This window comes from Haliotis asinina, chromosome 7, assembly GCF_037392515.1.
Source record: "Haliotis asinina isolate JCU_RB_2024 chromosome 7, JCU_Hal_asi_v2, whole genome shotgun sequence".
NCBI lineage: Eukaryota > Metazoa > Mollusca > Gastropoda > Lepetellida > Haliotidae > Haliotis > Haliotis asinina.
The window spans coordinates 51,194,986-51,222,851 of NC_090286.1; the positions used below are offsets into that span (position 1 = coordinate 51,194,986).

At 37.3% G+C, this 27,866-nt stretch overlaps 1 protein-coding gene across 7 annotated transcripts; it reads left to right on the forward strand.

The window, feature by feature from the left end:
• Window positions 1–260: 260 nt before the first annotated feature.
• On the forward strand, window positions 261–27,725 carry LOC137290326 (vasculin-like protein 1). 7 transcript variants are annotated; one of them, XM_067821162.1, is made up of 12 exons: window positions 261–1,555; window positions 11,197–11,294; window positions 13,260–13,410; window positions 14,300–14,502; window positions 15,708–15,947; window positions 16,506–16,578; window positions 17,759–17,865; window positions 18,090–18,209; window positions 19,914–20,081; window positions 21,030–21,139; window positions 21,826–21,919; window positions 22,446–27,725. In XM_067821162.1, the coding sequence occupies exons 2-12, from the start codon at window positions 11,223–11,225 to the stop codon at window positions 22,590–22,592; spliced, it is 1,485 nt and encodes a 494-aa protein (XP_067677263.1). In that variant the 5' UTR covers window positions 261–1,555; window positions 11,197–11,222; the 3' UTR covers window positions 22,593–27,725. The 7 variants fall into 7 exon arrangements, with proteins under 7 accessions (XP_067677263.1, XP_067677265.1, XP_067677269.1 ...); XM_067821164.1 differs by having other exon boundaries at window positions 15,729–15,947; window positions 22,446–24,661; XM_067821161.1 differs by having other exon boundaries at window positions 286–1,555; window positions 13,260–13,419; window positions 22,446–23,271.
• Window positions 27,726–27,866: the final 141 nt, after the last annotated feature.

A 27,866-nucleotide genomic window follows, 5' to 3' on the forward strand; every position in this document is an offset into this window, starting at 1 on the left:
TGATGTCTTTAGTATCTTATGCGCGGTCAAAGGGAGACAATAAAATATTAAAAATTATTTAGCTCTGACGCAGTTATTTCCCTTGTAATGATGTACGTGGCTTGGTCAGGCAATACTCTCAATCCGAAAGTTTGCGATTTTAGTTTATTACATTTCTCAAAACCAGTATATACATTTGATATCTACAAACAATATATGAATACAAAAATATACATAATCATAAAATATTTTCATATGGGATAGAGTTTCGAGATTAAGTCATTACATTATGGGATGTCATCGCCATTTTACCGAAATGCGAAAGTAGGACACGAACGTTTTGACAAATTTTACGTTTCATTATCAATCTTATGCAAATGACAGCGAAAGATATTGATTAGAAACAGTGCGAAAATAGTATGCAATCAAAAGAGACTCTATTGTTTGAATTTTGTGAAAGGAAATTTGAACACTAACTGGCGGAATCGCGGGAAAAGTTGTAAACATCGTGTGCTCAAAGCACCTGTGGCCGTGAGAAAGCACGATATTGTTCCAGGTGTACATCTAAAGTGGACGTACAGGAAACGTCTGTACCAGTGTCATCTCTTTGGATGTTCGTTCACGCCTTTGCAAGCATATAGTGTTAATTTGTACAGAGGAAGACTGAACAAAGAAAAAAATGTGATTCCCGGCGAGAGCCTCTGCTTGGCGGTGAGAGGTACCGGATTGAATTTCCCAGAAAGTTCTGACAGCCTCAGATATGTGACCTGCTATGTCCATATCACTTGCTACTGCACCACACAAGTCATCTTTAATATAATTTCAGGATTAGAGCTCGAATCTCCACAAATAATGAGGGGGTAAGCTGATGCATCCTCGGCCTCTGCTAGCCCAACAGTGGCAAAGCTGTTGACCAAAGGGAGGGTGATCTGTTTCAAGGTCACATGACAATTCCCAAAACAGTGACTTGCCTTGAAATTAGACATTTCATTGGCATGCATATGAAGCTAAATATCAACAATGCTTGGTAAATGCTAATCGCGAATCAGAACTTCAATCAGTGGATAATGATAATGGTGTCTAGTCAGAAACAGACTTGGTTGTACACCCCAGTTATCCATGTTGACAAACACAGATGTCATTTGTCCTGACATATCTTTCTTCACGACATTAACATTTAATGCTGTGTCAGTATTGTGCCACCACTTTTGTTCAGTAGCTTTTATTTCTAGTAAATGGTGGTTGTAAATACGTGTAGGAACAGATTATCTTATTCGTGATGTGAGGAAGAACATAACCAACGTGTACAAGTGCCTTTTTTGATCTCAAAGATATATTTTTCATCTGAAGAGTTGACCTCTTTCATTCTAGCCAGCTTCTGTAAAGCTGCATCTGTGTTTTTGAAAGCAAGGAATGAAAAAATAATAACTTAGATACAAACTGTGCCAAATCACTGCCTTTGATTTTGATGATTAATTGATGTGTATAAGTGGCAGTGCAATGAGGACATAGCAGACTTTAGCGCAAGAATTTCTCTGGATTCTGACAACACTAGTTGAAGATAGTTACTGAACAGGTAATATTACTTCTTTATTTGTAACATCAGATTTTTTAATTATCTTACACTATTTATTATAATCCATTTACTACCAAATTATTTTTATCCATTTGCGGTTAACATACTTGGATAGAAGACAATATTGTTAAATAGTTGTGATATTTTGTATTTTGTCTAGAAGTTTGTGTGAAGGTCTCACTTAGAATTGGTGCCCAAGCAGCTGAGTATTGCTGTAAAGTGCATCTTAATTGGTTTGTCTGGGTTGGTCTGTGGGTTAATTGTCATCCGAGTAAACATTATGGATGGTTAATCACAATACCGTTTCAAGTCATTTATACTTGCCACAGCCATGTTCATTTATGTCGAATGAGTGTACCATTAAGACATTATTATTATTTGCTTATTGATGATAAAAAGTGATCAGTAACTAGAAATACGAAGCAACTTTATCAGATTTTTTAACTTTCATAGTTTTTGAAATAATTCGTCTGAACAATTATACGTCATTGATTTGTTTGAAGGAAATATATTGCAAGAATTTTGGGTTAGATAAAGTTACAAGAAGGAAGACTTGTTGTGATAATGATAACTTGAAGTGGATGATGAGTTGAATTGTTTTCATTGTCAGAACAGTTACAATTGTAACGTCAGTAGAAAATTTTGTGTTGTCAATTCAAGCATTAATTTGTAGGTTAATGTCATTCTTTTTATAGTTTATATTTTGACATCAAGCAAAATAAACACACCACCTGTCCTTGTCAAAATTTTACCCCATTGGGTCCACAAGAAAGGTTATTTAAACTGATGAGAGCAATCATTCCTTTGATTCCATTCAGGATGATGGTCATTGTATACTGCATAATATACATAATAGAAGTTGAAAGAAGCCCTGTTCGATAGTTTGTCCTATGAAAAGATCAGGTGTTCCTCAACTTGTAAGGAGTACATGAAATAGTTAATCAGTATGGTTTTATGGTTTATTATTTCCTGTTGACTTCAATCACATTTATGTTCTGACCTGTCATAGAAAGTAAGGCATTTTATTGCAGTGCTCTCTAGTATAACGATAAAGGTAGTGAACCATAGCAAGTAGTACATATCAATTAGCCTAAGGATATATTGTGTTGTAGTGAGTCCAGCTGATTGCGACCATAACCAAAATGTTGGTAATTCTTTTTCTTTTAAAATGGCTTATTAACTGAATGTTACAGTTGTCAAACCAATTGATGTGCGCTTGTTGAAGTACATGAATTGTAGACCTAAAAACTACCGTGTAACGTGTCACAGGTTGTTTTGCTGAGTGTTGCCAGAAAACGTTGATCCTAAGTTGGAATCCAGGGCCCAGTTCCTCAGAGCAATGGTAGTGCTATGGCTGTCGTAAGTCTGCGTTAAATTATGGGAGTTACGATCATCTTAGCGATATAACTGTCTTTTGGAACAGGCCAAGGTCTAATATGTCAGTGTGATTTTATTTTTTTCGCTGCCACCATACATTTACTTGTGGATTTACCCACGTGGCAGTATACTTTAAGATCTGGCAGAGAATTGATCTTAAATAACCTGTGCTTGTAAGAGGCGACTAAGGAGATAGGGTGGTCAGGCTCACTTGACACATTGCTGAGTGTGGCATAAAACTGAATTCACTCACACACCAAAGTGGCAAATGTTTAAGACCTGGTCATGTTTGGGATGTCTTTCCACATCTGACACAAGATGATCAAATACTTTTCTGGGTTGTGCAAATCACTGTTAATCCAAGCTCAGTCACTCTAGTGAAAAGATAATTCTCCACCTGTCAACAATGTTGAACTGTTACATCTTTGATGTTATTCATTATGTGAAGTATGGTTGTCAGAATTGGAAGTTATTTTTTATCATGCTTTGCTCGCTGATTTCATTAACTTGCAGCAACATCTTAAGCTATCATGTAGATCCTGGCAATACTGATATGAAATAATTATGAATGAAATTCAATTCTATTTCACAGTGAAAAGATACAATAGTTCACACCAAGGTATTTGTTATGGCTGCGTACTCGATTGTATTGCAGTATATTGCGATTGAGGTACCTATATTGCAGTATTTTGGAAGTTTATGTGCTTGACAGTCAGTGATCTCAAGGGTACAAAGATCATATTTTCTTCATTATGAATTCTCAAAGAAATGTGTGGTTCTGTTAATTGCAATCCCAAAATGAATTCTGTTTTTCCTTATATGTAATCTATAATAATAATTAGTATTGCGGCCCTGTATGGCTTAACATAAAACCACATTACAGTGCTCAGTGTTTAAGGATGAACAATGTATTGCTGGGGTATAAGAGGGATAAGCAGTTATAATGTGCAAAGTGTGCAGCTTTTGTTGATGAACTACAAAGGAAAACATCTGCTTAATTAAAGTCTGTAAGTTTTAATTGAAACATGTTAAACCTTAAGAGAGACGGAACTTCATTTCATTTTTTCAACACAATATACTGGTCGTCCCACCCAAAATATTGCAATGTGTATATGTAAGTTGTATTGTGGTATACTGGTAATACTGTACAGTCCTGATATATATAATCTTTGGACACCAGTTTCAGTCATTTACTTTTTCCAACTGACATTATAGTTTTATACTGAGTAAACCACAAACGAAAATCAAAACAGAAGAATTCAGGGTCCTATCTTAATGCAGCTTAAAGAGCAAGCACACTTGAGTCCGACCATGGATTTGTGCAGACACTTGTCAGTCACTTGGTCTCTGTGGATGTCAAATAAACATTGTCATTGTTAGGTTGTAATGGTTAGAGGAGAACATAGACAATTTATTCAGTAGGAGGCCACTGGCCCAAAACACATTTATAGATATATTTATATATTGCATGACGTTACATGCGTTTAACAGAAAAACATCAGATTTTTTATATTTTCCCTACATTATGTAAAATATGCCTAAATTATTAATAACATTTAAGTTTGTTGAAGACTTTATTTTGACAAAACTATTGTGATAGGGGATGTTTCAAATAGTGGAGAAGACCATTCATAAAGATGACAAGTACTGTAATGGCTCCAGCAATATGAATAATATGCTGTGGTACTTATGATTTGAAAACATGACAAATTTTGGATGATTAAGCAGTTGCAGCCCCCGATTCGATTCCCACATGGGAAGAATAATGCCTAATGGTTCATAGGTTTTCACAGCTGTGTGGCATGTCCTTAGTGGGTAATCATTTGAACTGCTCTCATAGAATCTTAATATTGCTTTCTAACTCTAAAGTATTTGATTCAATGTTCAAATGTAATCCACATATTAAATTTGGAACATGAATACATTTAGATATAGTTTTGATATGTTAAACATGCATCTCTAGAGTGGGGACCAGTCAGATATTCCTGGCCAAATTATCCAATAGTTATGATATTGTGAGGCTTATTGTCATTGTATAAAAATGTGTAGATTGATACTCATGCTGTTGATCACTGGATTGTCTGGATCAGATTAGATTTTTTACAGACTGTTACTGTATAGCTGGAATATCGATCACTGTGTGCAGCATTAAGGAACAAAGGTATGAGATGGACATCAGATATGACATTTTCAGTTTACAATAGTAATGCTCATGGAAATATTTGAACCAAATTTAAATTGTACTATGAAGAATTTTTTTCTAAATTAAATTTTTGAAAACACTAAGAATAGACCAGTATAAGCAAACTTATTTTCATTACACTCCACTACTGAGTCTAAAAAACCTAGTAGGAGGTTACGTCAGGTAACCTTTGAGATTGACCGATCAGAACACAGCTTACCAAATTGCGAAAGTGGACATTCGCACATACCTTTTGTGCTTTTACCCCGGAAAGGTTTATACCCGAATGATCCCGAAAGCTATTTTCCATATGATCGCTACTGGGTAATGCACATAAAGCACACTGCAATACTGCAAACACAGTTGCTGAAAATAGCGAGTGTTTTTGTCAATATTCAAGGATGTCAGCTTCCATAAATATTAACTGATGGTAACCATGTCATAAGAAAGCCATAAGCCTATATACTACAGGTCAAGTACCAGTGTTTTATGCAGATTTTCGTTTATTTAGGGATCATTGTCAGTGACTAGCGATTTTTTGTTGTTGTAAGTCCCGCCAAACCTTTATCAGTAGCCGTTGTCTGATTGGTTAAATCCGTTTGGCCGTCTCGTGTTTGATTAGGCGGTCATAGGTCACTCAAAGGTTACCTGACGTGACCCCTACTAGACTCAGTAGTGGAGTGTAACGAAGAGACTGACTATGGTATATTTTTCTCAAAATACCCATCCATTTAGATGCTCTCACAATGGTTATTGTTGAAATCTCAGGTTCTCAGGGCTTCTTGTAATACCATAGTCTTCATTCAGCATGACAAAAGATACAGTGCAACACTTCTGCATATTTTGTATAAGGAGCAGTAAACATGCTAGACTGCCTTCTGAAGTTTCTTGTCAAAAGATTTCCTTTTACAATATTTCACTGAGCCGTAATACCATAATGCATGGTGTTGGGAATCGGTTCAAATTTCATAATTGCTGATTGGTTCATTACATTCGATCAGTCATCGAAATAGCTGGTTATCATAATTTCCTGGTTGTGTTTGTTAATGCACAAAACAGGAAAAAATATGTATTTCTTTCGGGTTTTCAAATTGCACAAATTCATTTGCTAATTTAACAGCTTTAAAGGATGACTGGTATGTTAGGAAAATAAATGTACTCAAATCTTTAAGATAAATTCTCTCTATGGTTGGAACGAACTTGTAGTGCTCATGAAATGTAACAAATAAAACCTGAAAAATATAGTTAATGCGAACAAGTGCACAAAACATGTTTGATTATGAGAAAACATGATCATTGGCTTGGTCATTAAGTCACTACGACCAATCTTTGATTATTTCAATTACTTCGAAGTCCACTAAAAATGCTTCTTTTTGAAAACATATTTGACATACTATTCAAAATGTGTTTGGAATGAATAGAATAAATTAACAGAGTAAACATGTTGAAGTTGTTGAATTCATGTTCAAATCAGTGGTATTAGATATGACAAAGTGCCTTACATCTGACTTGTGATGTGGCAATTACTTTTAGCTTTTGTCTAAACATGGCACAGTTACAAATTTTGATTTTTACTGGAGACTGGTAGTATATTTGCTGGTCCAGCATCATGAGTTTTCCCTGTGGGTCATCTTAAGAAGATGACTACTCTTACCAGTTATTTTGGTGACGGGATTATGGATATCCGTAACGTGAGGGACATGCATCCTTCCTGCTCCATCATCTGAGACCTGTGAAGGTTCGCGTTAGGATTTATCTTCAGTAGCACCATGCTTCTTATAAGAGGCGACTTACAGGTTGACACGTCATTGGGTCCCATTTGAACAGATCAATGCTCATGCTGTTGACCACAGGATTGTAAGGTCCAGACTCGATTATTTACTCACTCATCATCTGAGGAAGGAGTAAGAATATATTCTGAAACCTTGTGGCCTTTGTATTAGTTATTACACACTTACTGTATTGACAGATGAAAGTAACAATAACTCTCTAGCCCTTCATTGATCAATTTGCTAACCAGTGTTCAAAGTAGAGGAATTCCTTTTCATTGCCGTAATATCAGAAATGAAAGACTGAGGCAACCTGCTGATAGGATACTATTGGAACAATCTTCAGGACCTATATTCCCCTCAGTTGCAAACATTTTGAATGCGAACAGTGACATTCTAGCATTGACATTTTCGTCATCTATTTATCTTATATTTGCAACATTGCTTCAGATTGTGTTCAACACATTTCTAATACAAAAAGTGACTGTTTGTGACGAAGAACGCTTTTAGAACAGGACTTCTTTCTGTAAAACTGTTAAGAGTGTGCCCATGAGAGACAAACAGGGCTGTACAACAGGATGCTGTCACAAGATAAATACATGATAAATTGAGAATGTATTGGACCATGACAGTTGAGTTAACATGGTTGATGTGACAGTAATGTGGCTATGCTTCTGTGGTCCTCAGACTCGTGAAGGTCCCGGGGTAGAATAGGCCTTCAGCAACCCATGCTTGCCATAAAAGGCGACTCAGCTTGTTGTAAGAGGCGACTAACGGGATCGGGTGGTCAGGCTCGCTGACTTGGTTGACGCATGTCATCGGTTCCCCATTGCGCAGATCGATGCTCATGTTGTTGATCACTGGATTGTCTGGTCCAGACTCGATTATTTACAGACCACCGCCATAAAGCTGTAATATTGCTGAGTGCGGCGTAAAACTAAACTCACTCACTCACTCTGTGGTCCTCATCAATGAGATCAGCTGAATGTGGTGGGAGACCAGCTGGTTACACCACACTCCAGTAGCCTTTGACGCAGTTGCTGTTAAACAGAAAAGGATTTTGTGAATGCATATTAGTATTTGGTTTCGGTAGATTTCAGTGTTAATGTGTGTGGCCTGTTGTAAAGTTTCTGTTACCAAGGTTATTAGACAGTTGTCATGTAGCAATTGGTACCATTGTTTTTTTGCCAAGAAGTCCTTGCTTATCTGTTGTTGGTAATTTTCTAGTTTAGTTTTGGTTATCTCATGGTTAAATTAGTTACTTAAGTTGAATACTGGTTTCAGTTCCCCCAGAGGCATGATATATGAACATTGTCTATTTATTGTTGGAATATTATAGATCCCACCGACTTCATTTTGGGTATGCTTATATTGCATGTTTCATGATCCTTATATTTTATAATTCAACATGTTTTTGTGATTTCTGTGTTTTTCTGGGTAGTAGCAGAACAGGCATGGCATAGTTAAAAAATGTTCTTAATTTGTGTTTGCTTTCAGTTCCCATCACTTAAGAAATCTAGGGTTTGAATCCCTGAGTTGCCTGATAATATGTCAGTACATCCCCTTGAATTGGGTGCAGCCCAAACAGTATACAATCAAATGAACAAGTGCTACTTGAGGTCTGCTCACTCAATGAGCTATCACTATCAGGCTGTGATGAGGGACGATGGGGTTGCGTAGTGGTTAAAGCGTTTGCTCATCATGCCAAAAACGCAGGTTATTTTAACAGATATTTATTTTGGATAGATTGTTTTCAGAAATCAGCATAATGTAATCTTTCATGGAGACCTTGGTCTGGTGTGTTGGTTAAGTGTAGAAGTCTAGCTTGTAAAAAGTACGCAAGACATTTTATTGTACATTAGTAGAGGAACTGTGCTTCATTTCACTTCGTTCATAATTTAGGATGTCATAATGTAGGAATGGGTTCTTTATGACCAATGTACCCCTTTAGTTTGATAATGACAGTCAGTAGTCATGCAAAGATAACCATGCCTGTAAAAACTCTTATATATAGTTTGCCTATCATTATGAAGGGTTGGTCAGGAGAAACCCCCCAACCCCCCACTCAAAAAAATATCCTAATACAATCATAAAGGTTTCATGCTGTTTTTATAATTGTTGTCACTCCATATATGTTCCCTTTTCCTGCCTGACAGAGTCTTTGGACTTTGTTATTTTCTCCTTTGTTACTAGTTACTGCTTCAGTAGTTGAACATGCTGAAAGCGTTTGTGTATAATGGAATAAGTGAAGATATTTGTTCAAAACATATGGAAGATGATATGTCAACTAAAGAAGGGAATGTCTTAATCCGTTAGTTGATGAAAACTAACACACATGGACATTGTGTCTTTTAACACTGCTGCTGGGGATACTGCCAGGAACGGAGAGTGGGAGGCTGTTCAGAAACCTACATTATTACGGTATGGAGATAGATAATTACAAGTGACAAATTTCTATTGGTCCTTTTGACATCTTAACCAATGGACTGTTTGCCAAGGATTAGGACTGGTGCTAATCTCATTCAGTGAATGTTCACTTCAAAGAAATAATTGTGAATTTATGGAATATGGGAAGTGTATCGTGATAAATATTGTATTGCACCCAGCAGCAGGATACGTCTCGTATCATCAGTGATCGATATAGCTATATCCTGGCTGTTCCAGTACTGGTGAAATATTTCAGATAACTTTTATTGTCATGGTGCATACAGTACAGTTACATCTTTCACCTAAGTGCATAGTTAGTGGTAGTATTGGTTCACATTTCTTGTATTTATTGCATCTTCTATTGTGTGATTGTCAAGTAAATGAGAATACATGTCTGTTAGGGAGTAATCAGTAGGACTATTACTTGTATCTGTAATACACTTTTCAAACAATACGTATTGAAATATTTGTTTCTGAGAAGTGATATATTGCATGAAACATTAAATTTTGTCATTATATCTGTAGCTTCAGCTCATATCTACATAAACTTTCGGTCACCTCTGTTTTAATTGTAATTAATTGAGAAAACAGCCTACTTTCTGTAATGAATTGCATGAAGAGAAAGTATCATGAAACAATACAGCCTGTATTTGTCATGGGTGTTATCTGGACCATATCACGCGAGGCAGGGGATATAGTGTTGCGCTTCGTCTCTGTCTGTCTGTCTGCCCGACCACATGAATTTGAATATCTCAAGAACTGTTTATTAGATTCTTTTCATATTTGGAGCATAGGTTCATCACAGCATAAGAAAGGTCGCAGTCATTTCATTTCAAGGTCACATTGGGACTTAAACAATTTTCCCTTGTCCGTGAGATATCTCAAGAAACGTTCACTGGATTTTCTTTATCAGCACAAAGCTTTATTTAGGGAAGGAAGTTTCTCATTGGGACAGCCAGGCTGTAATTGGCCCACTTATTATTTTGCTATTTAGTTGCGTTAGACTTGCGGCTAAGGTGTTTGGTTGTCAGACTGAAGAAACGGGTTCGATATCCCACATAAGAACACATTGTATGGAGCACATTTCTGGTGTCACCCCACCATGATATTGCTGAAATAGTACTAAAAGCTGTATAAAACCGAACTCAATCAATTTTGCTAGTTGGTTTTGACATCCAGAGGTCTGAGTGGCTGAATATTCTTTCAGTGTTTCCACTGCAAGATTTCTCCATATTGCAATTTCAACTCAGTTTTTGAAAGGCTTGACACTGTGTTGTTTACTGTTGGTGAAAACTTGGTAAATCTTGGAGATAGTTTAAAAAAGACAAGAAACAGCCATTACAACCAGTTAAATGTGTAAGATACTGCAACAAAGCTCAGTGATACTTCATTACCTGTTTTATGTGAGTGAATAAAGGCCTTTGTATTGTGTTAGAGCTTGCATTGATATCCAGCAATTACTTACAGTGTTTTGAAAGGGTGTACATGACTGTAAGACCCATGTAAGTACTGAATTTCCTGAGGTGCAACGGTTTGAACACACTGGCAGATCTGTCTACATGTTTTCGTGTGCTTTGAATATTGACCAGTCAGAATTTAACATATTTCTCTAAAGGGTAAAATTCAGTTATATATACAATGAAGGAAATATGTTAATATCCGAATTTGTATACTGATGGATTTATTTGTGATTCCATCATTTTACAAACTATGCATGTGGCAGATGATTGTTGTGTATTAGACATAGTGATGTAATGTAATAACATCAGAACTGCCAAATAGTGCTGTGGTCTGTTAAAAATCTTTTATCTGTTATAGATGTATTTCTGATTCCCTGTACATGCTTATGTAATGGGTTGTACATGTCTTAGTCCTGTTGCTTTCAGACTGTCAAAATGGTCAGTTCCCAGTGATGGCCGCCCACAACGCTCCAAAGAATGATTTTGCGCCAGCATGGCTAAAGATTCCAGCACAAGAGAATCCTGTAAGTTACTACCATTACAAGAGCTGAATAGCTAGGAATAAGATCAGTATCAGTGACCGTTGTGGGGGGTATTTTTGTGTACCGCCATGAAGGACTGTTTATCAGGAAGTGCTTTTTAATGCCATCAAACGGAACATGCCAACAACTGTTGCTGTTGATATTTTTGTGATCATGCATGTGGTATTGCCAACAAGTTAAAACTCCTACTTGGTTAAAATTAAGCTGTGTTTAAAAGTACATTCTCTAATTCTCTAAACGTGGTGATCTAATGCTGATGTTAGCTTTGTAATCACCATCAAGTAGTGCCTGTAGCTTTCACATTCAACCAATGCCTGTAGCTTTCATCACACCAACCCATGCCAGTAGCTTTCACTTTCAAACAATGCCTGAAGCTTGTAGCTTTTACCTTAATCCCATGCCTGGTGAAAAGCATTCACCTTCAACCGTTGCCAGTAGCTTTCACCTTCAGTCAGTGCCTGGAGATTTCACCTTCCAGCATTGCCTGAAGCTTTCATCACCTTCAACCTGTTCCTGTGCTTTAATCACCAACAGCAAAAGACAATGAGATTTAGTGGTCAGACTTGCTGACTTGGTTAACACTCATCACTGTATCCCACTTGCGTACTTAATGGTCATGCTGTTTATGACTGGTTTGTGGGACTCAACATCCAGACTCTTTTATTCACGGACAGCCACCATATTACTGGAATATTGAGTGTGCAGTAAAACTAAACTCACTCGCTTAATTACACATCACCAACAACCAGTGCCTGTAGTTTTCACCCTCAACCAATGCCAATTGCTTCCATCACCACCCCCACAAGCTCTAACTTTCACATTCAACCCATGAGGGTGGTTTTCATCACTACCAACCCATACCGGTAGCTTTCAGCATAATGAACCCATGAGGGTGGTTTTCATCACTACCAACCCATACCGGTAGCTTTCAGCATAATCAACCCATGAGGGTGGTTTTCATCACTACCAACCCTTACCGGTAGCTTTCAGCATAATCAACCCATGTCTGAACAACTTCACTCACCAGTGTTCAGTGTTCACAAATGAGGTTTCAAAGTAACAGGATGTTATCGTGTAAGTTTCAGATGTCTGACTGATTGACTGAAAATTCACAGGACCCATAGCATAAAAATTAAACACACATTTCAGATTTGACATTTCTTATAATTTGAAATTGCTAGCATACATAATATTTATAAACTGTAAACAAGTCTGACATGTAACAACTTCAGAGTCATTGTGAAATGTACAGTCTGACTCTGGGTTCAGCAGGGTTGTAGACTGTCAGCGAATCTGTTTGATATGTCCAAGTGTCAGGCACTATTCATGACTACTGCAAGCTTGTAGGTTTTTGAGCCCTTTTGGCACAAAAGCCATGCTTGTAATCTTATGTTGCATCTCGACTGATTGGTTGGTGAAATATGAAGATCTACAGCAGGTAATTTGTGCTATGGATGACCAGGATGAAATAGATCCAGTTTTTTTTTTAGGTTTAGCCAAATGCAGAGATACACAGTATGTAGACTGGTATGTAAATTTATGACACAGTCGGTGTCCAGTCCCATCCACTAACTGTGGACCTTGCATGTGTCGGATGAAAACTCAGCTGTTGTGATGACGTGCTTCATCATGTTGAAGGCCAGTGAAGGTCTGTGGGTACAATAAGCCTTCAGCAACCCATGCTTGCCATAAATGGCAACTATGCTTGTCGTAAGAGGCGACTAATGGGATCGGGCGGCCAGGCTCGCTGACTTGGTTGACACATGTCATCGGTTCCTGATTGTGCAGATCGATGCTCATTTTGTTGATCACTGGATTGTCTGGTCCAGACTCAATTATTTACGGACCGCCGCCATGTAGCTGGAATATTGCTGAGTGCGGAGTAAAACTAAACTCGCTCGCTCACTCACTCACTCACTCATCATGTTGCATCATTTTATATTTCAGAAGTCATCTGGGTCCAAACACTCTGAGCACATGTCTGATAAAGCTAACCGCCCACGTAGAGAAGAGAATTACCACAATAGTTTCAACCGCTACGGCCCAGATTATGCTAGATTACATAGACAACATTCATTTGACAACTACTTTGAAAGTGGTGAGTGTGGTTAGTAAGTTTTTAAAAGTTACGTGTTACATTGTTAATGCATTCCAAAAGATTTAGCACATGATAAAGCCATGGAACATGTTTTTGTTGATTCATTATGACAATGAGACATTATTAGTTGAACCCTGCTTGTGATACATGAATTGTTTTTGTACTCCTCTTTCTTCTGTATCGTATATGATAGTAATATGTCCAAGGCCAATCTGAATTGTGCCAGGTCTCATTAATTAACACAAAAACTCATTCAATTTGCCCAGTGGACGTTTGTGTGTTTCACTGTCCAGAAGCATTAGATGGTGTCCATGATCAGCTTATGTTGGTTTGGAGTTTGCAGAAATTAATCTAGACATGATTTAAGGCCGAATCTGGCTCACAAATGTCTGTAGGAATGTTTGTAAACTTTCACAGTTTTATCTTCGGTGTTGAATACCCCAGAATTCAGGAAAATATGAAAATTCTTGCAATGTACATTACTTTGAGCTTTCTGCCCACATTAACAGACATGCTGTCATATGCCTAGACCACTATTCTTAAGCCCATCTCATTCACTGATAGAGCATGGGAAATCATAGTGACAGCTTCCCAAGATGGGTGTCAGAATGTTCAGTGTGCTAGATATCGTTGCTGCTTGACATGTATTTAATAAAAGTTGTAACTTCAATGAATGTTTGTTGCACCATGTCATGAGAACAGTGAAGGCATTACTCTGTAGCCTGTCTCTCATTTTGAAGGATGGATATTTCACTCTTTGAGACTCTAAATTATCTCTGACAAATATATGGCCTGCAACAGTATTTCAGTCCCAGGACTTTTAAAAGTCGTTAACTAACACCAAAGTTACTTTCCTTAGTTGAAACATTGAAAACATGGTTGCTTTTAGGGAAGCGGTACCCACCAGGACAGGGCAAGTATAGGCACCACTCAGTAGATGATGAGTTCTACCCATATCCTTACGGTCACTATGGATACTACAATGGCTACTCAGGATATGATAAATTTGGAATGCAGTACAGCTCTCAACCATCACTGTTTAGGCCTCCTCGTGATGGGAAATACCAACATCCCAACACCCGATTTGGGCAGGTATGTAGCAGTAATTGATATTTACTGGTTTTTTTTTATCAAACCTGTAGAACTTCCCTATCAACTAGTTAATGGACTTTCTGAATCTAGTAGTATGGCTGGGTGACTTTGTTCATGACATGCTCTGGATTGTCCTCTCCATGCCTCATTATTAGCAACTTGTCACCATATAGTGTGACTGTTGCTAAGTCTTACCTCTGACATGTGAAGGTCCTGGGGTAGAATAGGCCTTCAGCAACCCATGCTTCCCATAAAGAGCGACTATGCTTGTTGTAAGAGGCGATTAACGGGATTGGGTGGTCAGGATGACTAAGTTGACATGTCTTTGGTTCCCAGTTGCACAGATCGATGTTCATGTTGTTGATCACTCGATTGCCTGGTCCAGATTCGATTATTTACAGACTGCCGCCACATAGCTGGAACATTGCTGAATATACTAACTGAACTTGCTCACTGAGTCTTACCTCAGACATATGCAAGCTGGAAAAGATGCTGGATTAGGGTTATGTTGCATGCTGAACAAATCTATTGTGGCTATGTTTGTAGTGAATAGGCCTTAGTGTTAATGCATCTCAGCAATCTGATAAGAGGGGCCTTGATTAGATTCTTAACATGGGATCAGTGTATGAAGACCTTTTACGTGTCATTTTGAAGGATGATTGAAGTATCTTTGAGATACGTTTCTTAGATTTTCAGTGTTGCATGCCACGTATTTAGCAAGAATTGTAATTTCAATCAATGTTTTTTTGCACCATGTTATGAGAACAGTAAATGATTACTCTGTAGTTTTTCAATTTGAAGGATGGATATTTCACTCTTTTTGACTTTTGATTCTATCTGAAAAATATATGGCATGCGATAATACTTCAGTGAGATTATCAATGTAAATTAAAAGCCTCATTGACTTCTTTTAATTTCAAATACTGAGTCTGAAGCTTGAATTCTGTTGGTTTCTCAGGACATATTTGTCCTATGTCCTATACAAGGACAAATAACTTTAAAATGGTTTTTATAAGTATTTTCCTTCTCCCTGTGAAAAGTAAGTTTATTTGTGGAGATTATGTAGATGATTGTGATTATGAAAATCTGCTATTACATGTACAATTTTCCATGATTATAAGAGTGAAAATCGGAAATATATTTGTAGAGATACAGACTTGCAGCAACAACATGTTCACTTTACTGCCAGTTGTATTTAAGCGTAGCCTGACCCTGTTTTCTTTCAGCAGCTGAATGGAGGCTACCCTCCAGGCTACTATGATCTCTATCCCTATGATTATTACCCTGGCGAGCCCCCTTATTACCCGGGCTACCCGCCACACCCCAACAAGCGCAGCTACTATAACAAGGAGTCTCGCAGCAACTCAAAGGAGAGCAAAGAAAAGGAAGGAGTGGACAAGAAGGAGAAGGAAGGCGAAAAGGAGCCACCATTCTCAGATGACTTTGTATGTTCTTTGTTATTAATGTGACCTGTGAAAGTCCAGCGTAGAATAGGCCTTCAGTAACCCATGCTTGCCATGAAAGAGGTGACTAGTGGGATCGGGTGGTCAAGCTCACTGACATCTTTTACATGTCATCAGTTCCCAATTGCGCATATCAGTGTTCATGTTGTTGATCACTGGATTGTCTGGTCCAGACTCAATCATTTACAGACCGCCGCCATAAAGCTGGAATATTGCTGAGTGCTGCATAAAACTCACCTCACTCACTCACTTTGTTATTATAATCTAAGTTTAGGGCTTAGTTCTATGAAGCCATTCTCAGATGACTTTGTATGTTCTTTGTTAGAAATCTAAGTCCTCGGCTTTGTTCCATAAGGCAATATTAGCAATGGAACTCGTTGGTGGCTCAAATTCCTGACGTTTAATTGGATAACGTGACATGATCTGAAATAGTCATTACTTCTTTTGAATTTCGATTGATCTTTCATAGGGCTGTACCTAAAACAAGATCCCTAAAATATATTTTGGTATATTTTATTATTTAGAGTTTTTTCATTTCAGCCATCTTTAAATGGCAGTGAAGATACAACGGAATCTAAAACCACTAAGTCGCCCAGTGGTGGAGGAGTGTGGGGTAAAATTAATCTCTCAAATGTCTCTTCTATATTAATCATTGAAGTGGTGTTATGCTGTTGTTGTTGCAGATGATTTGGAATAAATTTATTGGCCATTCTAAGTTTGCATTTTACACAAATACACTTAATTCAAGTGTAGCTCATTATACAACATGAGATCAAAATTAATTTTTGAAAGGCCACTTGCCACAACATCAGGTAACTGTAAGAAACTAACTTGTCCTGACTAATTTTCCACTTCCCCTGATTTTTATAACATAATCATGTTGATGAAAGTATGAAAGTATAAATCAGTGTGGTATTTGACGTTAATGTTTACTTTTCTTGAAAAGTGATGAATAACCAAGAAAGGTAACCCTACTTAATTATCATCACAAAATTTAATAGCTTCATTTTAAGCAGATGTGAAATGAAATGGAAGTTTATTTGCAGTTTGAAACTGTAAACGGAAATTATATAGTAGCCCACAGACAAGTAAGATACCATTATTTGATTTCCTGAAATGAAAACTGACTTGTCCTGGGTGTCGAGCAAAGGGATTTTTTAACCCCTGTACAAACTCATCATTGTGTGTCAACAGTTACGAGGGGTGTCACTTGGGCACTCAAGAGACTAGTTTGTGGTAGGGCTGCAGCATTTCATCCAGATCTCAGTTCGATTCGATTTTGGACCCTTGATTCAATCATTTTCAATTTGATTTTTCACACAAGTGAAAATGTCCGATATCCTTTAACTCTCAGAGTCAGTTTTTTCATGTGAAATCCATCTTCAGGTTTATGATGTCTATTAACAAATGGATAATTAGCCTAGCGTCAACCAATCACGTTTCACCATATTTCTGTGCTCAAAAATGCTTGAGTTGGAGTCAAAATAATATTCACGCTGTGTGGAAAAAATTAAATAGGAATTCAAGTATTGAATTGAAATGTTGATAATGGTTATCAAAACTATGCAGTCAAGTTTGATATTTGATGAATCATTCCAAATTGTTGCAGTCACATTTTATGGGTTTGAAACCCATTTGATAGCTCTATACCTATATCCAAACTCCTTGGTTTCCCCCAAACTGTACATGTTTTAGACCTGTAATACCTCAGACTTTCCTCCTTCATAAAATACCAGTAGAAGCGAGAATAAACCCAACTGATTTTTTGAGTGTTGTTGTGGGTTTTTTTTCAGACAACCGTCCAATAAACAAGTCGGGAAAGGGAGACGATGGAGATTACATGTTCCGAGACAGCAGAAGTCAAGGAGGGGCCAACATCTACAAGTCCTTAATTCCAAAGGTAATGTAAGAACATTTCGTATAATGAAATTCCCAGCTACAAGGATAGCCATTGTTATAATGCAACCTGTTTCTGATGAAGGTTTGTGGTTCAGTGGATTTCGAAAATGCAGTATAGGGAACAGTCATTGTTGCTTTAGTTTTATAAAGCTTTCATGGTGGTGGTTGGGTCATGGTTTGGCTTATCTGGTCTCTTAATAATTAGCCTTGCTACGGTATTTCCAGGGGACAATTGTGAGAAAGAACCCACGTGAGGGTGCCCGTGTCAACGGAGGATATAAAGACCAGTCTCCCCTAGCATCTGTGAAACCCATGTCACCTACTCTAGCTCAATCCGGGAAAGAGGTGTGTATTTGGTCATCAGTTAAGATTACGGATTGACAGCTTGCTGTGAAACTCCACATGACCCCAAATAATGTGGTTTAATTAGATATTTTCCTTTTTCTGCTACAAAGCAACAGCAAAATGGTTGACATATACAAGTGATCATATGCCATGGGCTGCTTTTGTAGTGTGGGAATAGTTGGTAAACATCTCCTCAGATAGACTAAACTGATTCTTTAAACCAACAATTTGTTCCAAGAGGCAGCAATAAAATTTGAGTATGGTTGTAAGGGCGGCCATATTGCAAACAACCTGATGACTATTATCCGGCCATTTTCTTACAACATGGACTGAATATTTTGTAGTGAGATCAATACTGGTGTTCCGCTAATGTTTTTACCCTAGCTTGAAGTTACCTGGAACTTATGTAATGTTACAGGTGTAGAAGAAGAATCTTACTTTCTTTGCATGGGTGAATGTTGTTTGGTCAACAATTCATTAAAATTGGTTGATAGTTCCAAATGAAATGTAGATGTGATGCTTGATCATGTCTTTTAAGGTGCTGTAAAATTTCAAATTGGTTGCATTTTACAAACGGTCAGGTCTCATTCAAGTTTGACTCTTGTTAAAGATTTATGTATAGTTTCTATTGTAATTACAAAAGTGATTCATTTATATTCCCCTGTCAAGGAATATTTGTCTGAATGCCTTCTTTTTCATCCAGTAACTGGAAAACTTGTTTGAATTGTATTCAGGTTTGGCGACTGCCTTCTTTGTTTAAAGGAGAAGTGCAATGCAAATGTTGATTATGATGTTTCAGTGTTTTATAATATTACATCTATTTGAGAAAATGGATGTGAAAACTATGGAAAGTTTTAATGACAAGTGACATCTCTTACAAAAATGTCGCGTCAAATTTTTTCAACCAGTAACTTTTCAGCCATTTAATGGATTTTTTTTTTTTTCATCTTTATAGGAGTTGGCTGCGACCCATTGCAGCTTACACATGAAACATACCATTTTGACACTGATTTTAAGGGTCAAGTTAACGGGTTGGCTTATCTGTGAGGTTGGAGTATGCACATTAATATAAGGTATAATTAATTGTTGATGTTGGCTTGGGAATGTGAGTGAGCCTTGCTCACAGTTTTGGCTTGTCATATGATCTTTTTCTTCTTCAGTCTGTGTGTCCACTTAGCCATTACACTTTGTTAATAATACAGGCTTAGCTGAGGGGAGGTTTAGCTTTAGGAGTGTGACATAGACGTTATTTTTACTTGATCAACTTGATTACTTGAATTTTTTAGTAGTTTGTAGGTTATCCTGATTCCATTTGAACTTGGGTTTAAATGAGGGTGGGGTTGATTTTCAGAACATAACTTTAAGTCTGATCAATATATGTCGTAAACATTCCACAGATATGTGTCTTGGCCAGAACTAGTGCCTTATGCTCATAAGGAGTTGTTAATGTTTTATTTTTCCCCCCAGTTTCTTTGACTACTATCGACTTAAAAACTGGGAGGCTTTTGTGGTCACAGACTTGATTCATGCACTTACCAGAACATATCATTGGCAGGCAATGTTACTACTTTTTGTTTGTCGATCATGAAATTAACTATTTGTATCTTAGCTATAGGTTTCAAGTAAAACTGGAATTCAGCCTAAACTGGGTCAACTAAAAACCTGTCAGATGGCATGTTTGTTTATCTTGGTCTACTATTTCAGAGTTCCCGACAGTCACCCACACCCCCAGCAGATCTTCTCAACACTCGATTTGTCACACAGCCTAAAAACCTGGGTGACAAGAAGAGCAACTTTCTCAAGACTCTGCGCTCAGACAAGGCCCCGCAAGAAAATGGCATTGCTGGCCACGAAATACAGGAAAATGGGGATGTATGTGGCTGTCAGCATCTAATGTTATCTTAAATTAGTAACTGATTATTGCATGCAGAAGCACACATTGTGGGACTCATGTTGAGGGAGCCTAGTGGGTAAAGGACCTGTGAAGGTCAGGGTGAAAATTGATCTTTTGTATGACATGATTGTAGGTAGAGGAGGCTAACGGAATCGGGTGGTCAAGCTGGCTGACTGGATTGACGTATGCCGTCTCCAGTTTGCATCGATTGACATTCATGCTGTTGATCACTGGATTATCTGGTCCAGACTTGATTATTTACAGACCGCCGCCATACAGCTGGAATATTGCTGAGTGCGGAACAAAACGCTCATTTGCGAGCATGCTGACGACCTGAGCTCCCCACGTGTACAATATTTGAAGCTGTTTCTTGGTGTCCCTCTGCAGTGCTGGTATATTGCTAGAAGGGGTGTAAAGTCATACTTCTTTACATTTAGGCCAGTGCTTGTTTAACTGTTCATATATGTAAGGCAAATCTTTTAATATACATAGGTATAAGTTGGAAAACGATAAGATTTGATTACATTGCTTTACTCTCCATCAAGGTTTGCTACTTTAAACACATGCTCAGCCCCTCCTGCTAAGTGGTTGAAATTTTGGGACCCCAATGATATGTGAGGTAATTTTAACAACTCTCGTGTGCTTATTGGCAGCCTGGCTTTTTTATGCTTCCAAGGCAGTTGAAAATGCTAACTGAAATACATACTGATCCTTTAATCAAGACCAATATACCACATTCAGTCAGGTACTAGTATCTGGATAACTGGGGTTAATATATGAGTGACACCGAGTAAGCCATGATGTAGCTGCAAGTCTTGAGTGTAGTACTGACAATAGTTGTTTCCTTTTTTTTTAATGCATGTTTATATGATTAGCAGTGGTAATATTGAACAGTTTTTGTCAATCATGCCTTGTTTCTATTGCAGTCTGCAGGCAAGTCCTCAAGTGACCAGCTGGTGAATGGAATGGATGAACTGCAAGTGTCAACAGAACCAGGCCGCAACATCCTCTCCAGCTCCCTGGAGGCTGAACAGAGGTAGTGTCTTACTTTTATGGGTATATTTACTGTGTTGGTAAAAGAAGGAACTAAATTTGTGGCAAGGCTCAAGCTTTTGATATTATTGTCATTAAGCTTAATTTAAGCAGCTGTTTCTATGAGGACTATGAGGATCCTTGTGTAACTAATTGATGAACAGTGTTGGAGGTTTCCACCTTCACGAATGTTCACACTGGCACCAGCTCCAACTTAACATACACCTTGGGGGTTTAACAGATAAATTTATCGGACAGTGTGTTTTGGTTGATTTGGACATTATACCCACACAGCATTTATGGTATCAGTCAGTGGATATTAGTCTGCTATATGGCAAGAATAGTGCTTAGTGCTGCTTCAAGCCATATAGGTTTTACAGCAATGGAAATGATTCTTGAATTCCTATGTACCCCGGTACAGTGGCACTTGTAAAATCACTTTCCCTGATAATATTTTCTTGTTGATAAACAACATAAACAACAGTGGATAGTCAACCGGACACCAGTACAGCGTGATATACAAATAAGCTTGCCCAACAGAAAAGAACACTAGACTGAGATGTCGGGCAATGGGTTATTTCCACCCCTGTTTTACTGTAATTTGTTTATGCACAAAGAAAAACTATCCGAAATCATTTTCTCCCATTATTTAACCTATTCCCATGGTTGTGTGATCTATTTGTTTTGCAGGCTGCTACGTGAGATGGGATGGAATGAGCAGGACGAGGAGGAGTATGTCATCACAGAGGATGACATGAAAGAGTTCCAGAAACTTACAGACATGGTATGTTCACATAAGTCCTCTTTTGTAAATCGATTAGTACAAGGCAGTAGAACTGTGTACATGGTTCGCTGACATGCCTCCATGTGGGTTGATCTATTAGTAGACATAAGTAGAACTGTTGATACAGTGTGTTGCTATCACTCTGTATGGATCGACATATTAGAAGGCATTGATATAAGTATAGGCATGATATGTTACTGTACCACTGTACGCGTAGTCAGATTGGCTGGCATTGATGTAATTATAGACATGGTATGTTGCCATACAACTGTACAGGTGGACAGAATTGTAGGCATTGATGCAACTATAGACATAGCATGTTGCTGCACCACCGTATGGGTAGACAGATTAGTATAGCCTGAAGATCTGTTGATAGAGAACCTGCACAAACCACAACATGGGTAGATTAGTAGACATTAGTACAACCCTATTTTGCCGTACCTTTCCTTGACTCACTTTGTGTCATCCATGCTTGTTCTTTATTATATCTTATCTCTTCTTTTTATCAATATTGGTAATTTTGCAGGTGAAGAAAACCCCTCGCAATGGCCTGGCCAGGACTCTTCCCAAAACATGGAGTCCGAAGCACATCCCAATATATCAGCTAGCCAATACCCAGGAGCTCAATGAAACACTGTCCTCATCCGATTCGGAGACGGAAGATGATTCGTAACAGAGGCTGCTATTGTTGTCGTCACTGCAGTGATGATGTGTGCTGCCGCTTTTTTGCTGTCTTGCACCTGTCTCTTTGCTGATTGGAGAAGAACCAGCAGCAGTGTGCCCATGTTTGCAGTCAGTTCCCAGGAGCAACTGTTCTGATGGATGATTCATAAAGCTAGTTTGAGTGTTTTATGTGGTATTTACAGAAAGACAAAACTGGTATTTGATAATATTGATTCTGAAGAAATTTTTGAATTTATTTTTTAGTTTTTCTCTTTTTTCCCTTGAGAGCTTCAAGGGAGGAAGTTTTGGGGTCTTGATTTGTTACCCTGTTTGCAAAGACAGTTACCATGATAAAAACTGTGGAGAGGTATTTATATATTGTATGATAGAACATTCGACTTGTGATTTCACATTGTCGACGTCATCTCATGCCAACAGTTACCCATTGTGTTAGGTTTTCTTGGATCATGTGAACAAGAAGCATGATAGAAAAAAAATCAAGTCCACAGTCAATGTGAGATTCACATCACGGATGTCTCATCACCACCATACACCATTGATTCAAGACCATTTATTTTGTGCAGCAGGTTTTATTCTCAGAAGATGAAACAGGATGCCTTTCTTTTCAGCAAATTGTCATAATTTTATTTTTGTCAGATGCATAGTAATTAAACCATACTGATGTATCACAAGTATTACGTTTCCTTTGCATGAAAGAACAATCTCTCCTTGTCTCTGCCTGGCAGCATAACAAAGACAAATTCTGGGTCTGGGATTCTTCATGAAGCTGTTGATGGTACTTTTCAACATTAATTTCATTTTCCGCAGTGTAAACTTTTATTCAGATTTCAACCATATGTCTTTCTCTTAGCATACCGAGTGCTTAGTAATTACCAAAACCACGGGTTTCATTTTTCATCAGGGCAGTAGCTGCGAGATAGATGCATTTTATTTTTCAATCATTGATAATCCATACTGTTCGCTGTTAATTCAATTTAGAAAAAAAAACATGTTGTGGCATGTTACCATATCCACTGGGTGTGAATGTCTTCCTGAAAGATTATACTAGCTCTCAAACGTACCCTAGGTACTCCTGTACAGTTAAAGGGGTTCTAATATTACATTTTTCTCATTCCAGCTATTGATAATATTGTCAGTGTTTTGAGAGGTATCTCCTCTGTACTTTTAAGTACTGTAAACCGGAAATATTCTGTATCAGTTAATATCTTGGGAAATTTGCATTTCTCTTCCCAAAGCAAAATATACTCATGCAGTAATATTAACTCTTTCAATGCCAGTCAACCAGATGCATTTATTTATAAAATGACTTCTCAAATGACATGTATCGTTGTCATTTTCCTGATATCCGTGGTTTTCTGCTCGGTAATGGGATACAACAGGGAAGATGCCTCCATTTTGCAAGTTATCATTTAATGGAGGGAATCGCTTGAAAGCTCTGAACATCAACAGTATCACTGCAAAAGTAATATGTAGCAAAACAGATTGGTGTACGTTGACGCAATATTTTCAAGGCTCAGAATCTTACCGGTTTACAGTATAGTTTCTGAGGCAGTACTACATCGGCACTGGTTCTCTTGTGGTGACAACAGGTATATATGCTCAAACTTTAATGCTCTTAAACACTGTACCTTGCTAGGATGCCACTGTAGCCATGTAACCATGGTAACTGCTTTTCTTGATAGCAAACCTTGATAGCAAGGGTTTGAATTCAGCATGTCTGCCAAGGAGGAAATGTATTGATGGTGGCATGTTGGTCGTGTCTACAAACTTGGTAGTACAACCATGTTCTCTTTACTTGCTTCAGAATTTGCAGATGTCAAATTTTTATTGTGGATAAGTGAATTATTAGTAACATTTCACTTATGTTTTGGGAATTTTCCTTTCTCATACTGACATCTAAAAAGTGTTAATTGTTTGTGTTTAAATTTTACTGTATACATCCGAGGAGATGAGTCTTTATACATTGTGATTCTCAATTGAAAGAAACAATTATTTTGAAGGATATTGCTGGTGTGAATGTCATTTACATGTATTGAAGGATTAAATGAATCATTTAAATAACGTTTGTTGAGAGTCCTCTGTAAGACATTACAAAATGGTGCCCATGGTCACGTTAACCTTTTGTTACATGTTTCTACATTACCCCTTGCCAAAGAATCCAGTGCCATCTAGCATGTTTCTATATGTGCAACTGTTAACTCCAGAAGAGCGATAAGCTTGAAGGATTCATGTAATTAGATATGAAAGACATCATGACCACATACCTGTCATAGTTATAGAGCTGCTCAGAATGAATGGCTTGTTTTGTGATACGAGACCAGAAGCCGACACCCAAGAATTGAATCTAGTCATCTATAAAGGGGATGTAACCCAAGTGCTCATACCATTCCACGGTAGTCATAATGATCAAATATAAATGGTGACTTAAGACCTGTATCTGTAAAATATTTGTCATGAAAACCCTGTTAGTATTGTCATAAGGAGTTCTTTGTCTCACTTTTACTAAATTCATAGATTTGCCTTGTTTCATTTTCATCTGTTTGCTGTAATGGGTTGTCATACATCTAAGAATACAAAGTTTTCATTGTCAGATTGTATCTTTCTTCCTTTCTATATGACTTCATTGTTTAAGATTGTTTTGAGGTTAATGGCAGTGACCTAGTGATGCAGGATTTCAGTTGAAAATGCACAGTTTATTCTATTTTGCATGTATCAACAGTTTACTTTGCATGTAAGCATGTATCAACAGGTTAGTGGAATAAATTGGAACTTAAATTGTTTTAAATTCACTTGAGCTTATTGTTAGCTTTCAAATTATGTATTAAAGCAGGCTTGATGTTCTCTGGCAAATTATCTTTAAAATAATTGGCATAGATGTCTTCTTAAAGTAAAGTGTGCATTACATAGAATTTTTTTTTTTGATTTAATGTAACTAGCATTGCTGATCTAGTGCCTAAATAGAAATAGATTTTTCTGTAATAAGAGTTGTTAATTGGATACAGTAGTTTCATAGCGGCTTCATACTTACAGGGTTATTTCATCAAAATAACATAGTTCTCAGAACTGTTCATTTGTTAAAAATAGCATGATGCTAACTATTCACCCAGGTACCATTCATGTAATGGAGAGTGCAAACTACTTATTCTAATGATTGCATTGTTGTTCAACACTTGTTCAAATATTCACTGTTCTCTATTTTGGTACATTATTTGTATTGTTAGTCATGACTTGCTTCAGAAAAGAATCAGATTTTGTTGTCCCTCTCTTCAAAACATACTTCACTCCAACAAATTTTGTACTCATGCCTCACAAGGAACAAATATTGTACTGGCACAGTTTTTTCTCTGATTGTAAATGGGTGAAAAAGGCATAGAAATCACTTAGTGTCTTTCAATGATGTTTGGACTGAATTGTGATGGTTGAATAGTTTGAAAACGTTTCATGATACTTGGGTTTATATGCTGGTAGATGTGGTATCCCCCATCCATGATATTACTGGAATAGTGCTAAAGGTGGTGTAAAACACATATCATCCTCTCACCCCATGTGAGGTGGCCAGTATGATAAATTTAGATATGAATATATTCAGTCTGAAAGATGCCTCATGCAGATTTTTATTTATTTTGAAGACGAATTGTAACTTCTATGATCTAACATTAGTTGGTAGACCGATATGAATTCCAGCAAACATTATTGGAAACAGACAAAAAAATAACTGCTGAAAAAATTTATAGCCAACTATCCGGAAATATTGCTTGTAGTATTGTCAGATTGTAGTGTACTCATATGGACTCTGTCCCAGATGTCTTGAGGTGATAAGCTCATATTTTCTCTCTTGAGGATAATCTTGCAGGTTCAAATCCAAGTAAAATCAAATCAAATCCATGATTGGTCATGTTTTCAGATCTGATAGCACTATACCCTGGCTCATGGGCTTCATGAAAGTGCAAACATTAGAGACCAGCCAGCTTTCCTTCCATACTAGCAGGTCATGCCATGATAAATAACATTTGGAGTTACCATTCCAGAGTCAGATTGCTTCTTTTCAATTGTCATTATTTTCTATGACAATCGAGTTTTCTTCCTTGTCTTTCAATAACTTTCATGAATTCCTAGTTTAGGACAGACAGTAAATTTTCTGATGAACATTAGAAACCGATATGCTTCTTGCTTCATCTTTTAAATAATAGTCTAGTGCTCTTGACAATGACGTGAATGCATCAGTACATTACAACATGCTCGTATGCAAGTTCCTTCTCTGGAATATTTTTCTTTCTTGTCTGTTTCTGACCAAGTTAACATGAACCCTTTTACAGTTATTTGTGAGACAAAATACTGATTATTAGTATCAGCATTGTGTGACTAAATTGATTAATATTTCTCGTAGTTGGTTTGGTAAACCACGGCCAAGACAAAGCCAAGGCCAAGTGACAGTGGTTGGAGGAAATATGTGGAAACGATAAAACAGCAAGGATAGCCTACTCTGTGAACGATGCAGTACCTGTATATTTGCCTATACTGTTCATACCTCGTCTGAGATGAAGAACAACTCTTTTTAAGTTAGTTACCCTGGTAGACTATGAAGCTGTATCATAAACTATATATCCAACTGGTGAAAATGTTCAATATGTATGTCTGTAAAAAGGTGGAAGAAGAATATTTTAGTGCATTGTGTAAATTATTTTAAAGTTGTGATCGTGTAACCAAGGGCTCATACTTATCTGAAGTTGCACTTATATGATATAGTTCTAGGGTTTGTCCAGCTGGTTAAATGACATGTCATTTGCTGGGATGGGACAAGTACTATGTTGATGTTACATCTGTTAAATCTCACAATGAAGTTGTTCTCTTTCTTGCAATACAGAACGTGCTGAATATACCAGCTTTTTCATTTAGGTGAATAATTAAGCTCAAAAGGAAATTGCATTGTATATATGGAGCATATTGATGTGGGTCGTCTTAGAATAACTCTTACCATATCATCATTAAACAGATTTACATTGGCGTGGTGTGTATCTGAATAAACCAATCATGTTCATATCCTGACGCGTACCATGTTATAAAACATGGTATCACATTCTCTTTATCACAATGTTGTGTAATAAACTGCACTCTAAAATAACCGGTCTGCTATGTGTTGTAACTGTTTTAATACACTTGTTTAAACAATATTTTTTCAATTCAAAGTAAGAATATATTTTGCTATGATATGAGGGACACATTGACAAAAATACTTGTTTTTAATGGGAAGCTTTTTGTGTAA

Bases quoted from the DNA above. Each gene is read 5' to 3' on its own strand.
- LOC137290326 (XM_067821161.1), top strand. From the start codon at position 11,223: ATGGCCGCCCACAACGCTCCAAAGAATGATTTTGCGCCAGCATGGCTA. The intron at 11,295-13,259 runs GTAAGTTACTAC...TTTATATTTCAG, and splicing joins TTCCAGCACAAGAGAATCCT to AAGTCATCTGGGTCCAAACA. The intron at 16,579-17,758 runs GTAAAATTAATC...GTTTTTTTTCAG, and splicing joins CAGTGGTGGAGGAGTGTGGG to ACAACCGTCCAATAAACAAG.